The following is a 16,276-nucleotide window of genomic DNA, read 5'->3' as shown; positions in this document are numbered from 1 at the left end:
TGTTTGCATATTACGACTTTGCTTAAAAACTATCCAACCTATTTTACTCTTTTACCATTTGAAAGCTCCATATCTACCTCGTTATATAGGCTATTTTTTATACCGGGTCAACCCGCCGAAGCCGGGGCAAGCTAGTTGTATTATTATATCTATAGGTACCTTTTATATGTATTATCTGACTTTATATCGATGAATTTTAGGAATCCATCCATTAATTGTAATTTTCACTCAAAATCACTGTAATTTTCTACCCCGTTGGTTTAGTCACAGAAAAAGAATAGAAATAATTACAATATAAAGTTCACCTTCTATCTTGGATTTAATTTTCAATAGCCAATTAGCATTCCAACCATTTATTACAGATCAAAAGAAATTATCTAACAACGCAGATTATACATAACTAGCTGTGCTCCGCGGTTTCACCCGCATTGCTCCGCTCATGTTGGTCTTAGCATAATGATATATCTATACTATAGGCTATATATTATATAGCTTATTTATCGAGAAAGGCTATAGGCCCTATAGCCTTTCTCGATAAATAAGCTATCTAACACTGAAAGAATTTTTCAAATCGGACCAGTAGTTCCTGAGATTAGCGCATTCAAATAAACAAACACAGTCTTCAACTATAGATGATTCGTAATAGATATTGAAATAAATGTATAGATATATTATTATAATTGTACTCATCTTATAATTTTATACTTTATTCTTATTCAAATAAAGATGACGCTCTTTTTCCCTCATTAAAACTAGGTACCATTTAAGTATTTTCTATATAAAATAAGAAGAGAAATATATATATAATATGTTCCCAGTGAGAATACATATTATAATTAATATGAAAATATAACTTATAAAATATACTCTGAATAGCGACAAAGTACTAATTAATTTTTTACTTCGTGTAACAGAACATAATTATCATTCTTCATAGAATATTCTAGACTTCATAATTTTCATTAACAAGAAAAATCTTATACTATTCCATTATATCTTTTCACTTTACCGAAGACCATTGTTAATGATACAATGCCCGAACTTATTAAGTTGGAAATTAAGTATTATAACAAAGGAAAAAACCTCCTAATTACATTTCCTGTGATAATTGCGTGTTTGATATAAAACAATTTCTTATTGTGGTTTTATTTCATGTCTCTTCTACCTAATTAAATAATAAATGTAATATAGCTTTTCGCCCGCGGCTTCGCCAGTTTTGTTTTAAACCTAATAAATTATATACTAAAACCTTCCTCTTGAATCACTCTATCTATTAAAAAAACTGCATCAAAATTCGTTGCGTAGTTTCAAAAATTTAACCATACTTAGATTGAGAAATATAAATATTTTAATTTTTTTTTAATATTATTTTTCTACCGAGGGACAGGGAAAGCGACTTCCTTTTATACTATGTATAGTGATTGTTCTAGATGACCTGACAATCTTTGTTTACGTTACCTTATGGGTATAACAGAGATTTATGTGAACTATGAAAAACAGAAGATGGACCCCTAAAGGTCATAAACTATTTTTATCGCATAGACAAAATTTGAAGAGGGTAAAATATGAGATGATTTGTGTAAAGAATATCTCGCTATAACGAACGAGCGAGTGAAAGCACAAACAAAAAGCTATTTGCAGAAATAATTGCTATCAAAATGTAAAAGAAAAAGTTATAATATACGTATTAATAGCTCCATCTCTTTCTTACAACAGCGTGACGTCACCCACGAAATTCTAATTTTGGAAAATGGCGGTTCAATCGCTTCTTAGATTATACACCTATAGATGTAACCATGGCGTGACCGCACTTGAAACAGAAATAGAATTTTGTGGTGTTGCCTAATAAGTTGGCAATTCCCACATATTAGGTAAAAAATATTATGAATCTTACTTGATCGCGAACAGACTTTATAAATACCTGTAAGTACTTCGCAAACTAAAAATTCTAAATCTGCATATTTTAAATGCTAGCTTCAATAATGTAACTCTTATGTCGTAGTCGTACGAAATACTTTAATAAAACCTCCGTAAGGTAGGTAAGGAGAATTGTATGGACATCATTGACACACGACACGTTCAATGATGAAATAAAAAAAAACTATAACATAAACATGTTTATTATTTATTACTATATACATAATGAAATAAGTACAGCTTGGCAAAAAAGAGTAGAAAACCGGAAGTCACTACTGTCCTCTCGTTACCAACACTTTGATTGATTTAATAATTGTACTCGTTTATTTTTATACAGTAATGAATCATCATCAAAATGAATGGAACAAATTTTTGAATATTTTGTTGGCAGCCAATTTTCTCGTCCAGTTGCATCCAGCCATTTCTTTTTATCAATATTGGATGGAAACCTGAAAAAAGAAGATTTTATTGGCATGTTACGAAAGTTTATCTTTATTGAGTAATAAGTTAAATAAACTACAATAAAGCCCTTAAATAAATGTAACTAAAATTAAAGTTTACGTACAGAAGAATTAATTTCCTCTCAATAAAAATATTATACTACTAGCTTTTACCCGCGACTTCATCCGCGTGTTAATCCAGGTAATAAACTACTCATGTGCAAAATATCATTGAAATCCATCCAGACGTTATTGCGTGATTGAGTAACAAACAAACATCCAAACCCTCGAATTTATAATATAAGAAGGATGAGTACCTACCATGATAAGCAAACCCAACAATCATAATCTTTAATTATAATCATAATCTTTATTTTCTCTTCACAAAACAAGACCTCGAATCGTATGTATGTACTGACAATAAAGAAATATGATTTATTTGGGTAAATTAAAGTAGCCATTATGGCAACCCTGAACAGTTCATCGTTAATCGTTATTTTATTTTAAGATAGTGAAAACACGTATCACAACTCAATATTCTTGGCATCACATCACTGAATTCATCACAAAACATCATAATCGATGATCATCTGGCGTTGTAATAACGAAAGAAATGATAATTTCGCCTACTTACGTGTGAAATGTTATTCCTTCAATTTTTCGCTCACTCCGGCTTTTACAACCCAAAACACTGCAACCCACCATCGCACGTACACTAAATATTCTGTATTATCCAATTTTTATACGCAATAAACACTGTAAATTCACACAATCACAGAAAAATCCAAAAGACGCCAAGTTTGTTTGTCACAATCTGTTCTTGCCAAACATTGTTGCCAAACAATAAAACCGGCCATGTCGACAAAGACAAAAACTATATAATCTGTCCTGTTTCTTTGCATGGGTTTGACAATTAACGATCTCGCTCTTTCAAGGAAGGTCATTTTAGTGGTTACATCTATAGGTGTATAATCTAAGAATCGCTTCTATCAATAGTCGTAATTTAAACAAATGACAGCTCTGTGCTGCCATTTTATATCTCCCATTTTGTATTCTGGGATCAAAGATTAACGTGAAGTTAGCTTCGAACAAGTCATAATTACTGTTTCAATATTTAAAGAGTATCGCTGGCGTTTGCCGCCATTCTTTTGATTAATACTTCAGCTGTATGAAAAATTTTATGCTCTTTGAGATTTTATAACTTCAATAAACGCTTTTGCTGGTGTTGTACATAAAAATTACATATATATAAGAGGAAATACTGTGTGAAATCGGATTATTAGTTTGTGCGTAATAAAATAATAATATTATAAAGAGGAAAGGTTTGTAATTATGTATGTATGTATGGTTTTCACGCATAAACTACTGTACCGATTTCAAAAATTCTTTCACCATTAAAAAGCTGCATCTTCACTAAGCAACATTGGCTATATTGCATTTGCAAAAAATTAGAGATCCTTACCAAAAATGCAATAATGTAACCCAAGGTGTAAAAAATTATGTCGGCGTTAGATACCTATCATCTGGCTATATATCATCACGTTAAGACCAACAGGAGCGGAGACACGCGGGTGAAACCGCGAAGCACAGCTAGTAAATAATACATCTAACATTTTGGGTTTACGTTACGAAATTCGTTCATTGTATGTAACAAACAACAAAAAAATCCATTTATCTTGTGTACTCATTATATCCACGCATTTTATTTATTTTTAATTAAAATCCTGTGCAAATTTGTTCAAAGAGACGCGAACCGAAAATCGTGAATGTCCATTTTTACCACTGTCATGACCTTTCCTTTGCGATTGGTAATTAATAATTGCGCGGGAAATCCAATTTTGTATGTGCAAAGTTTAATTTAAATATCACGGATGACTTTCAAGCCTTTTGATGTTACATTATTTTGTGAAGAGACGAGTTTAAAATGAAAATTTCTGATGACTTTTAAATTCTTCTTTGCAATATTATTAATTATTATTGTCTATAAGTAGGTAATTGTTTATTGATTCCATATTGTCAGATTAGACTAAGAGTAAACTTCGAAGGCTTAGTTCGAAGGGAACTCTTTTCTCGTATTTCAACACGTTTTATGTTCAATTAAATAAGAATGTTCTTTCATATTCTTTATTGCTATAATTGTGAATTATTAAAATTTTGAATATATTACATTATGAAATGATGTAATTCGAAGAGAAAATACATTATTCGTTTTCATCAACATTTTCGAACGTTGGTATTTTTATCCATTGTACGAAAATGTGTTTGGTGCATCACTTAAATTTTTTTATTTCAATCATCATCATCATCATCAGCCCATATACGTTCCCACTGCTGGGACACGGGTCTCCCAGGGTATTGTATTTGAATAATAAAATAAATTACACTTTTATATAACGAAATAAATTAATTTCCGCACTGGATGTCAATAAAGACACTCATAAAATAACAAGTTTAAAATATTTTAATTTTGGAAACTGTACTCAATAAAACATAATGTTTTGTTTTAATTATACTCGCTATTTGAATAAAAATATATGATATTTATTAATTTGAGAGCTTATTTGTCCATAAAAGGCCGGCAAAGCACCTGTTACACTAGAAGTGTTACAAGTGTTTATGGGCGGCGGTGACCACTCATGGCCCACCTGCTCCTTTGATTGCTCTGACATAAAAAAAATTAGGTCCTTGATTACATTACAGGATTTAATATTTGTCTTTAATCTCTGTACCCTGTATCGGTTGTAAATGATAAAAATATGTTATGTATAGGTTCAAAAGTGCTTCTAGAAGAAGTCTTATTGAATAATTTGAGTTTGAGTTCGGTTTGTCTTTGCCGATGGTACATAATATAGCCTATAATATAACACTCAGAGATTATCAGGATTGAATATTTTTTTAAATCGGCTTAGTATTTCCTGAGAATAGCGCGTTCATACAAACTCTTCAGCTTTATATTATTATTTATTATTAGTATACATTCAATAAATTATATGTGTTAATGTCTCTACGATAACCAATAACGAAATTTTGTACTACAAATTTAATTTTCCATCGAAGAACTTAAAAAAATATGACAAGAACATTCCAGAAATTATCATAATCAAATATCGTCAAGTCGTACTTGACTAGAAATGTTTTAAGAATCATTTGTCTCCTTTCTGTGATGTAATTTTCTTTTCTTATTTCTTTTCAAGGGTAATGGCAGTAATTCCTTGATTTGATCTGTGACGTTTTAAATAAGCTTTTTCGTACTTGTTATGACAATTCCGTTTATGGATCCTTTATATTTTTTATGGAGCGTAATATTTTTATTAATTAAAATAGCGCATAATTTATATAAAATTATACCTATACATCTCTTGCTTATAATTTATAATTATTAATTAATCTAGCTTTCCGTCCGCGGCTTCGACCGCTTGGTCCAATTCTTAACTAAATATATTATACTGAAACCTTGCTCGAGAACTACTCTAATTATTATTATTAAAAGAAACAACATTAAAATCCGTTGCGTAGTTTTACATTGGGATTGACAGCGGGAAGCGACTATTTGATACTATGTTGTGACTTGTTATTTCAATATTACAGCAAACGAAGTCACGGGCTATCAGTTAAGAAAACCAAAAAGAATAGTTTGTGCATCTAGGCTAACTAAATACTCAAAAATTGCGAAAACTGTTTAAAAAATTATCTTAATTTAATCTATATTTTATGGATCGATTAAGATTTTGATATTTATTTGTTTATACATTTAAACCTTTATTTTCAGGTGATACCAGCTATGTTTCACACCGCTAGCATTTGGTTGACACTAGCGCTAGCAGTCCAAAGATACATATATGTTTGTCACGCGCCTGTTGCAAGGACTTGGTATGTATTATTATTTATTTATGAAAAAGATTGTTGTAATTAATTTGAAATTCCCGCGCTCCACATAAACTAAAAAGTATAAATGTCATTTTTGACATCTAGACGTGGCAGGCCCTATAGCATGCCTATAGCCTTCCTCAGTAAATGGTCTACCTAACACCGAAAGAATTTTTCAGAAATGTTGCCAGATACGAATTCAAAAAGCTAAATTCGAATTTCACAGAACTAGCGACTAGTGTGCACCAGACCATCAAAGCGGGAACACGTAATTTATATACGAAATAAACCGGCCAAAAAGATTCGATGGCGGATAGACTCGCCATTTATGACTACAATAAAACGAACCAAGCTTTAACGTTCTGTTTACAACGATACTTTACGATTAGCTGTTTTGGGGCACGCCTCACCTGATTTCTGGGTGATTTTGTACACTTATACTATTATAGACACAGTAAAGAGTCAGTCAGAGCCTATAGTATTTAAGTTAATTTGCTTTTTGTTATGTATTCTTACATATTTCCACTTATCAATTAGGTGTAAAGACAACAAAATAATAATATAATCTCATTCCCATTGATCGTCTTTTACGAGTAAGTCGTCGTAGGCTATCTAGTAGCGTTAGTGTTAGGTGCATAGTTAACACCTAACACTGACGCGAACGGTCATATAATATCTACGAGGTAAAAATTTTGGTTACTTGTAAAATAATAATTAACGGTATTATGTATAATAATTAACGGTATATAATATGATAGTAGATGTAGAGATAATGTTTGATTCAAGTTGCTCGCTGTACTGGTACTAAATTATCGTTGATAGCCAAATTAGTAGTCATTCGATAAGAAAATTGATCTTTACTAATATTATAAAGCTGAAAAGTTTGTTTGTTTGAACGCGCTTATCTCGGGAACTAGGTCCGAATTGAAAAATTCTTACAGTGTTAGATAGCTCATTCATCGAGGGAGGTTATAGGCTATAATATATCATCTCGCTTAGACCAACAGGAGTGGATCACTGCGGGTAAAACCGCGGAGTACAGCTAGACCATACTAATATTATAAATGCGAAAGTAACTCTGTCTGTCTGTCTGTTACTCAATCACGCCTTAACTACTGAACCAATTTGCATGAAATTGGTTATAGAGATATTTTGATACCCGAGAAAGGACATAGGATAGGTTTTATCCCGGAAATCCTACGGGAACAGGTTTTTCTTTGAAAACGCGAGAGAAGCCGCGGGCGGAAAGCTTGTTCTTTATAATTATTCATGTTATGTAGCCCTTCAAATGAATGAAGAAACGTAGGTTCTCATAGGCCACCCACTTTAAGTTTTCGATCTGATAAATATAAAAATAACAAAAAATACCTTCCAAAATAGCTTGACCCAAAAAAATACAATTTGTAATTCACAACACGCGCTTCCTGCACCAAACCAGTCGGCCATTAAAGATCCATCGATGAAAACACTTAACTAAACTTATTAAAAGTACGTCAAAACTTCCCGTTGCTAAAATGCTTGACATTCATTGCAGGTTCGAGGATTTATAAAAGCTTTGTAATGTATTTGGTTAAATCAAAAGAAATGCGTAAGTAAGATTACGAAGATTTTTGTTTCACAGTTATATAGCTTTCCGCCTGTGGCTTCGCCCACGTTTTCGTTCTGTCCTCACAACTTTCGCATTTATAATATTAGTAGGATGTAGGATCCCTGTCAACGTCATGAAAAGTTCCGACGGTTGCCTGGAAGAAATGACATATAGCCATAAGGCCGCCCATTGTATATCTTTTATTGTGTTATGTTTTCATTTTTGTATTTCCTTACTGTATATACAATGAAGGATGAATAAATAAATAAAGTTTTATTTAAGGCTTTGAAAACATGACCTTATGTGTACAGAAAGCTGATCAGGTGATATTTGGCTGCGTTTAGATTGGCAAGTGGCATAGACTAAAAACTGGAAGATGCGTTGAATGTACTACCACTCATACCTATGTAAAACGATTATAAAAGTCAAAGAAGTACAAATACATAACTGATAAATTCATGGGAGTACTTCGAAAATTTTAAATTGGTAACTCCAATAAAAGTTTACAATTGATTGATAGAAATAATTCAACTTGAATATCTATTGTGCCATAAATATAGCTTTTCTTCCGCGGTTTCATCCGCCTACTCAAAACAAATTCCCATAAAGTGACATGACCCACCACGATAGAAAGTAATTTATTAAAATTTTAACTTAAAATCGCCCTGTTACGTCTTGATAGAAATACAAACATAACCAATTTCGCATTTTCGCATTAGCAAGATTTTCTAGTTTTGCATTTTTTTATATATAAAATAACAAGTTGTGCCCACGGTTTTGTCTGCATTGCTCCGCTCTGATTGGTCTTAGCGTGATGATATAATATTTAAGCCTTCCCGATAAATGGACTATCTAACAAACAAACTCTTCAGCCTTATAATATTATAGATATAACAGAATTCTATCTCTTATCGAATTATAACTTCAATTTTACCGTTCACTGAAGCGTGAAAGGCACAATGTGTTCTAAGAAACTAGAACATTTCTAGAGCCAATTTGTAAAGGCTGTAAGCAATTACTGCCTCGTTTAGAGACAAATATTTCACCTGAGCACGTCGGGAACATTGAAACTATAATTATGCCATTTTCTGACTTCATTATACGACTATAATAGTGAAACTGCCTTGTAATTTAGATTTCTATGAGTGAAACGTTAATGTATTTTGAGCGACTATTCTCATCTATACTTAATATTATAAATCTGACTTTATTTGTTTGTACGTTTGAACGCGCTAATCTCAAGAAAAACTGCTCCGATTCGAAAAATTCTTTCGGTGTTAGATAGCCCATTTATCGAGGAAGGCTATATATCGTCACGCTAAGACCAACAGGAGTAATGTAGAGTAAGGGGCAGATGCATCATTCATACATCAGGTTCACTGATCGATTTTCTTTCGGGACAATGTATTCCGCTTTCTATGTTCTACCAGACGGAGACATTTTTTGCTCTTCGTCTCCACCGGGAATCGAACCCAGGTCTCCTCGGTTTTACGCTTACACGTTAACCACTGCACTAAGAAAGTCAATTAAATTATATTGTAAATATTATTGGAAAGACAAAAATCTTCTTGTCTTTATAAAGGGCTCTGGTGGTAAATTTTCAGAAAGGGCAGCAAAATTAAGAGAAGTTTTCCTTAATCACATCATAAAAAATGTAATTAGATTTAGAATTTTTTATAGAACTGAAAAAGATTAAACCTTTGCAAATAGACGCCAAAAAACAGAAAACGTTATTATTTAGGCGCTGAAATCCGAATCTGGCTATCTCTTCTCTTTTAAAAGCTTTCACGCTGAAAATGAGACATAAATAATTGGAAAAAATAAATAAAAATAAACATCAACAATTATATAACATACCTAATACATAGATATTTATTATCAATACCTATAAATTAAGTCTCAGTATGTTTTTTTCCGGTTACTAGCTCGTATATATTAGATCAATATTGTTAACATTTATGATAATTTTTCCCATACTAGCAAGAAATCAACTTATGTATGTAGATTGTATGTATTGTTCAGATGGCCTAGTTTGTCTATTGATACTCACTCACTTTATATTCAGTATTTGTCTACTGTCGTCGGATTATAGATATATATTTTCCCTGGCTAATTGCCCCGGCTTATAAGCTCATTTATCAATAAAACATCTGTGTCCACCTGTCTCAGAAGTTTAGAAAGAGACACTAAACCGCCATAGTGTTTTACGATTCATATAAAAATTAACTATAACGCTGGTAAATTAAAAATCACTTCCCTTCAATTTTGCCTCTTTAATTTTATTTCCTTTATAAATTATAATTGATGCTTTAACTAATTTTACCTAATGTTGGTATATTTTGTCATCCATAGGTGTACCATGCCGCGAGTGAAAAAGTGTCTAATCTACATAGGTATAGCAGCCTTCCTGCATCAGTTTCCCAGATTTTTCGAGAAGGAATACGTACCTCATATTACAGTGTGGAGAGGACATTTGGAAGAAGTTTGTAGAGTAAGTATATGGTATTTTAAAATTAACGGGTGGTTTACGGAAATATTAAGCCGGCTACTCACGTACCTGCCGCAGGGGCAATATTGGAACTCGGTTGCATGGCGATCGGAGCAATTTCCGCTGTTCTCTAAATTGTCCCTGCTTTCCTATACACATAAACAATTAATGCCGGCTACTCACATATCTGCCGCACGGGCAATATTGGAGCAATCTCGGTTGGTCGGCGGTCGGAGCATTTTCAGTTGTTCTCTTAAAATTGCCCCTGCTTGCCTATACACATCATAATTAAGGAGCCAATTAAGGGTGCAATCCTAATATTGCCCCTGCTGCAGGTAAGTGAGTAGCCGGCTTAAACTGAATAATTGAATTAAATGAAATTAATATTTAACATTATTATATGGTTTACGGTTTTTAACGAATTAACTGTATGAATGTTATGTGTGGTTATCAAAAAATGTTGTTTCAACGGAGTTCTTCGTTATTACGCACTAATAATAAAATATTTTTTACTGTGTTTCATCATAATTTTTTTGAATTAATATGATATTGAACGCTAGTATATTACAATGAATTTGCAAGCAATTTAACTCCTGTATGACAAGAAGGGTTTTATATGTCGCATACATGTCACAGATTATACTGTAATTAATTCCCAAGTACACTATAATATTATAATATACCGTCTTGACTAAGATGTTGAGTATATCTTCTATAATTATGTGAATAATTCTTAAATTCTCATTGATTTTGTTGAATAAACATATTTAAAGAAGATAAATATGAACGTACAAACTCAAATATTTATTCAAGACTTATTTTAGACGCGCCTTTAAATCGTCAGTTAGAAATTATTTACGGCCAAATTTTTACCTAAACATAATATGTCAAACGCACAGGTTAAAAACATTACCTTATATTTTATTCGATATAATAAAAAAGAGCGTGTGTGCCGAGCACACGTGTCAGAAGTGAAACTTCTTTGGCAAGATTCAAAGATACAAAAATCATCGCCTTACTCCATGACGTAATGGTATTGCCATGACGCGACCATGAAATTTTACTCTCAACGCGTGTAAAGAAGTTTCACTACAAAAAATAGTATAATTTCAATATTTATTTTAATACCCCCATTTCATTCTTAGATATATTCTTAATACATTTTTCTAATATATTATTATAATGAACCTCATTCAATCTTCATTCTATCCAAGAAAGATGGATTGTTCTCATGAATTCCAGGAAACATCTTACAGTTAACATGCCCCACGATTAATATAAAGAAGGTTAAATTATTTATGAAAGAAGTATTAATGGCTAATGTATGGAAAATACGCATATAATTCAGTTTTTTATTTGTATAGAGGGTTCAATGGTTAGATGGTTATTATTCGTCTTGATTAAGATTCGAAATGAAAAGTTTGTATATATTTAGAAAGAAAAAAATAAGTACCAAATTCTTTATATTGTAATTACAGAAGAAATAAGATTTTGTTTTTGTTGAACTTATAATGCTTATTATTTAAATTTCGAATTAAATTAAATTCCATTTACATCTAAAATTTGATGAAATAAATAAATAAATAATACCTTATAGGAATATAGGTACCATGTAGAGACATAATTTATGTTTGGACATAATCTTATAATAAATGTGCTGTGAACCATCATTTCATTTCTGAAACTATTGCGTTCAATTTAAACAAAAACACTACTTCCACGATTAAATGAATTTAAAGCAGTTTTATAAATATTTTACTTTAAATATGTCATATTTTTTTATCAAACAAAACTTAAATATATGATCAAAACTAGAAAAAAACTGAAATCCAAAACATCTTTTTTAAACTCTAACCTTCTAAAAACTATAAACTTTATTTTATGGGCTACGATTTCGAATCACGGCAATTAAGAATCGTTTGAGAGAAAGAAATAGTATCTTTTAACCACATAAACAAACAAAAACAAACAAAAGCAGGTATCAAAAGCATTGTTCCATGAATACGTACAAAACAAGACAATAAATTACTTCCCGCGGTTTTTCTTTCTAAACCAGATCGCTAACTTTACCTATTAGCTTGGCTGAATACAAAGTTTTTAAACTCGTATTGCACGACTCATGATGCGAAGCATCAGAGAGTGCTTTACGATCGAAAAAATTTTTTCGCCTCATTTTTGCAGCTATTCTTATTATTATAGCCTTGTTAGTTCACGGAATCAAGATATTTTGCATACTATTGTCGAGATAATTTAATGGAGATTAATCCCATACTTTTTAAAAATTGATTTACTTCAATAGAATTGGAAAAAAACACCGAAATAGGTCAAAAAATTTTCCTGTCCGTCATGTGTGAAACCTGAAAACACTATAACTTGTGAAAAAATCCATCATTTGAGTTAAATTTTTTTTTTTTAAATATTCTAATCGACGATTGTAGGTCACTGAATGCGAATGATTAATTATTTCAGTGTCGTTTAATTGCAATTAATAAAAAACGAAAACTACAATAAGTTTTTTTTTTTTTATATTTCATAATAATTAAATGAGCATTATGAGTCGTGCACTTTTGGATTTTCCAAACTTTACTTTATTTTTTGTTACTTATATAGGGAATCGTTTTGTTGATTTGGTAACATTTGTTTATGGGTTTGTAGATTTTTTTGAATGTTTGATTTATTGTGTGTAATTTTGATACGAGTTCTACATAAAAAAGTGTAGACTTTTCATCTAAAAGTTGCAATTAAATTTAAATACGGAAAACTATTTGCTCGTCGATAAAATTATAGGTGTTGCCAAATAACCTTATCTATATTTTCCCTTATTTATGTAATGATTATTACTGATAATCGAAATCTTATAAATATGTGGGTATATAATGAATCATCTACATTACGGGTTTTGTTTTTGTAGTGTTTTCTGTGGTATGGACTAACCAGGTTTTTATTAACAACACTAACTTTCATGTGAACTTATTATTTCTATTGTTATTCTTATTACTTAAATTATGCATTATACCTAATCTGGATTTTATTTTCTAGGTAAAATTGGCAAAATGGATAGAAAAACTGTCAGTGGACGCGTACTACACAGCGTACTTCACATTTCGTGTTCTTTTCGTACATTTACTGCCTTGCACATCACTAGTAGTTCTAAACGTTCTACTCTTCAAAGCGATGAGAACCGCGCAGATAAACAGACAAAAACTCTTCAAAGAAACAAGAAAATCCGAGTGCAAAAGGCTAAGCGATTCCAACTGTACAACACTAATGTTAATCGTAGTCGTAACTGTATTTTTATCAGTCGAAATCCCAGTCGCAGTAGTGACGATACTGCACATTATATCTAGTACCGTAGTCGAGATTCTCGACTACGATATCGCCAACAAGCTTATACTGATAACGAATTTTTGTATAATTCTCTCGTATCCGATCAATTTCGCTATTTATTGTGGTATGTCGCGGCAGTTCAGAGAGACGTTCAAAGACTTGTTTATGAAAAGTGGTGGGTCGAGAAGAAACGGTGCGTCTAGTCGATATTCGATAGTGAATGGTCCCCGCACTTGTACGACTGAAACTGTGCTCTAATTTTGGGAAATAAGGTGCATATTTCAATGACTTTGACCTGAATAATTCTTAAAAACGCAAAAGGCTGACTATTCACACTTTGATCGCTCAAAATTATGTAGTGCTTCTCTTGTCTATTCTTTTGATACTATGATACTTTAAATTATTTAACTAATCAAATAATATTAATTTTTACTTACTTCAAACACTGAAACACAAATGAAGACTTTGAGTAGTGATTACAAATAGTAATATTGCTGCAGTCTTTATCAAAATGCGATAAAATGCAAATTAATAGCATCTTAAAAATAGCGTTTATCATCTACAATGCCTTATTTTTTATTAATAAATAAATACTTGAACAATAAACTTACTAAATTCGTTATTTTTTAATTAAAAAGAAGAAATTATTTTCTAGCAAGACACGCATTCATTAGAAATATAATTAACCAATTGTGGTCAAATGTCTCATTGTCTCACACATAAGCCGTTTGAATGATCTGGATTCAAAAACCAATTTTTAAACTTGGTTGTGAATACTTATGATGCTCCAACGAGAAAAAATATATATTAACTGAGATAGTTTCAAACGAGATGACAAGTAATAACTCTTACACACACTTTTATTTAATATTTATGTTTTTTCTGTTTCTCTAAAAGCATTTAATAAAATTTAATACTATTTTCATATTTGTTTCATTTACTTCTGTCCCCTCAACTCTTTTAACCTTTGTACTAATCGTTTGTCTTCCTCTAATGCTTTTTAACATTCTAATACCTAATATATTTACAGGGTCAAATAGCATCGTGGGTGCGGACGCTCTCAGTAGACGCATACTTCATTACCTACTTCACTTTCCGAGTACTATTTGTCCACTTAATCCCTTGTACCTCGCTCGTTGTACTAAACGTCCTCCTCTTCAGAGCCATGAGAACCGCCCAGATAAACAGACAAAAGCTATTCAAGGAGAACCGTAAATCCGAATGCAAACGACTTAGAGATTCCAACTGCACAACACTAATGCTTATCGTCGTTGTCACAGTATTTCTGCTAGTCGAAATACCGGTCGCCGTCGTCACGATACTCCACATAATCTCCAGCACCCTAGTCGAGATTCTCGACTACGATATAGCGAACGTTCTCATTCTCATCACTAATTTCTGTATAATTGTTTCGTACCCGATAAATTTTGCTATTTATTGCGGCATGTCGCGACAATTTCGGGAGACGTTTAAAGAATTATTTATTCGTGGAGCTGTCACGAGCAGAAATGGCGGTTCAAGTCGATATTCCCTCGTAAACGGCCCGCGCACTTGTACAAACGAAACCATACTTTAGACAGACTAAAAATAATTTGTAATCTGTGCATTCATGTAGTATAGATGTAAATAATATGTCACTTTATATTGTCTATTACATTTGTAGACATATCAGTTTTTTATTTGATAGCGTATTGAATGTATTTTTTTAAGTCGCCTTATTGTAAAGATTATTGTATGTTGAACATTACTTTTCCAAGGCTGTATGATTACTCGATCATAATGTTGTTTTATTTGTCATTGATCGACTAGTTGTATAGTCTGTGGATGGTGAGCCCCCATTCAGGGAAAGTATTGTAAAATTAGAGTTTATATAGTAATGTGTAAGTAAATGTGCTTTGATAAGTGTAAATATTTGTATGTACAATAAAATTATTTATGAATTAATGTAAAAAATAAATTTATTTGTATGTTATCGGTGTAAGCTTTTGTGTTGGTGATAACCTCATTTATAGAGCCATTGTAATTTTTTTAATGGACCATGGCATTTTGAATCGATTCAAATGTGAATTTAAATAAATAATGTGAATTGTACTCATGTGTTTTATTATTATCCCTGAAAATACCACTACTGCAAAAAAAGATAAATATTAAAATATAGAATTTTGTTAGATCAAAAAGAAGTTATTTATAAATTTAATAGCAGACTGCAGTGCTCATTTGATTGTACAAGTATATGTCATAGAGGTGAATTGGAAGTACTTATTTGTTGCAAATATTTTATACAAGAAACTAGCCTGATATAATATTTTATGAAAGAATACCTATCATCTATTCTCATAAACTGATATTTTTATAATACGTACACAGTACAATTTCTCAAAAAGTATTATCATTGGAAACCACACAATACCATTCTTCATAACTATTCATTACTACCATTCAAGGGAAGAAAAGGATACAATAAGGTAAAATAATAATGGCTAGTTCGGTATGTATGTAATAAGCCTGGTTTTCTATGTAGGAATCTTAACCTGCGACTATACTCGCGTAAAAAAGGTAGCCTGTGTGATCATCCAGACTATCATCTATTTATGTACCAAATTTCATATAAATCTGATCCTGTTTTTGCATAAAATAGAAACGAAGGTA

The 16,276-nt window shown here is 31.6% G+C and overlaps 1 protein-coding gene and 1 long non-coding RNA gene across 6 annotated transcripts in view; one reads left to right on the top strand and one right to left on the bottom strand.

The window, feature by feature from the left end:
* Positions 1–15,718, top strand: part of SPR (G protein-coupled sex peptide receptor) — a 202,231-nt gene extending 186,513 nt beyond the window's left edge. For 3 of the 5 annotated variants that reach the window (XM_090117204.1, XM_090117203.1, XM_090117199.1), the window contains 3 exons: positions 6,127–6,227; positions 10,165–10,303; positions 13,340–14,222. In XM_090117204.1, coding sequence (XP_089973330.1) covers positions 6,127–6,227; positions 10,165–10,303; positions 13,340–13,885 — 786 coding nt within the window. In that variant the 3' untranslated portion in view covers positions 13,886–14,222. Of the gene's footprint in view, positions 1–6,126; positions 6,228–10,164; positions 10,304–13,339; positions 14,223–14,657 lie in introns of those variants that run through there. The other 2 variants (XM_090117200.1, XM_090117202.1) reach the window with 2 other exon arrangements.
* Positions 2,105–3,180, bottom strand: LOC149896877 (uncharacterized). The gene is made up of 2 exons (XR_016458285.1): positions 2,992–3,180; positions 2,105–2,366 (listed from the first exon to the last, which is right to left on the bottom strand). It is a non-coding gene; the product is annotated as an uncharacterized LOC149896877 (long non-coding RNA).
* Positions 15,719–16,276: the final 558 nt, after the last annotated feature.

Source organism: Colias eurytheme, chromosome 27, assembly GCF_061535395.1.
Source record: "Colias eurytheme isolate Ceu_HAF_F1 chromosome 27, ilColEury1 Martin Lab GWU primary, whole genome shotgun sequence".
In the NCBI taxonomy this organism is placed as follows: domain Eukaryota; kingdom Metazoa; phylum Arthropoda; class Insecta; order Lepidoptera; family Pieridae; genus Colias; species Colias eurytheme.
This window is presented reverse-complemented; position numbering and strand designations above follow the sequence as displayed.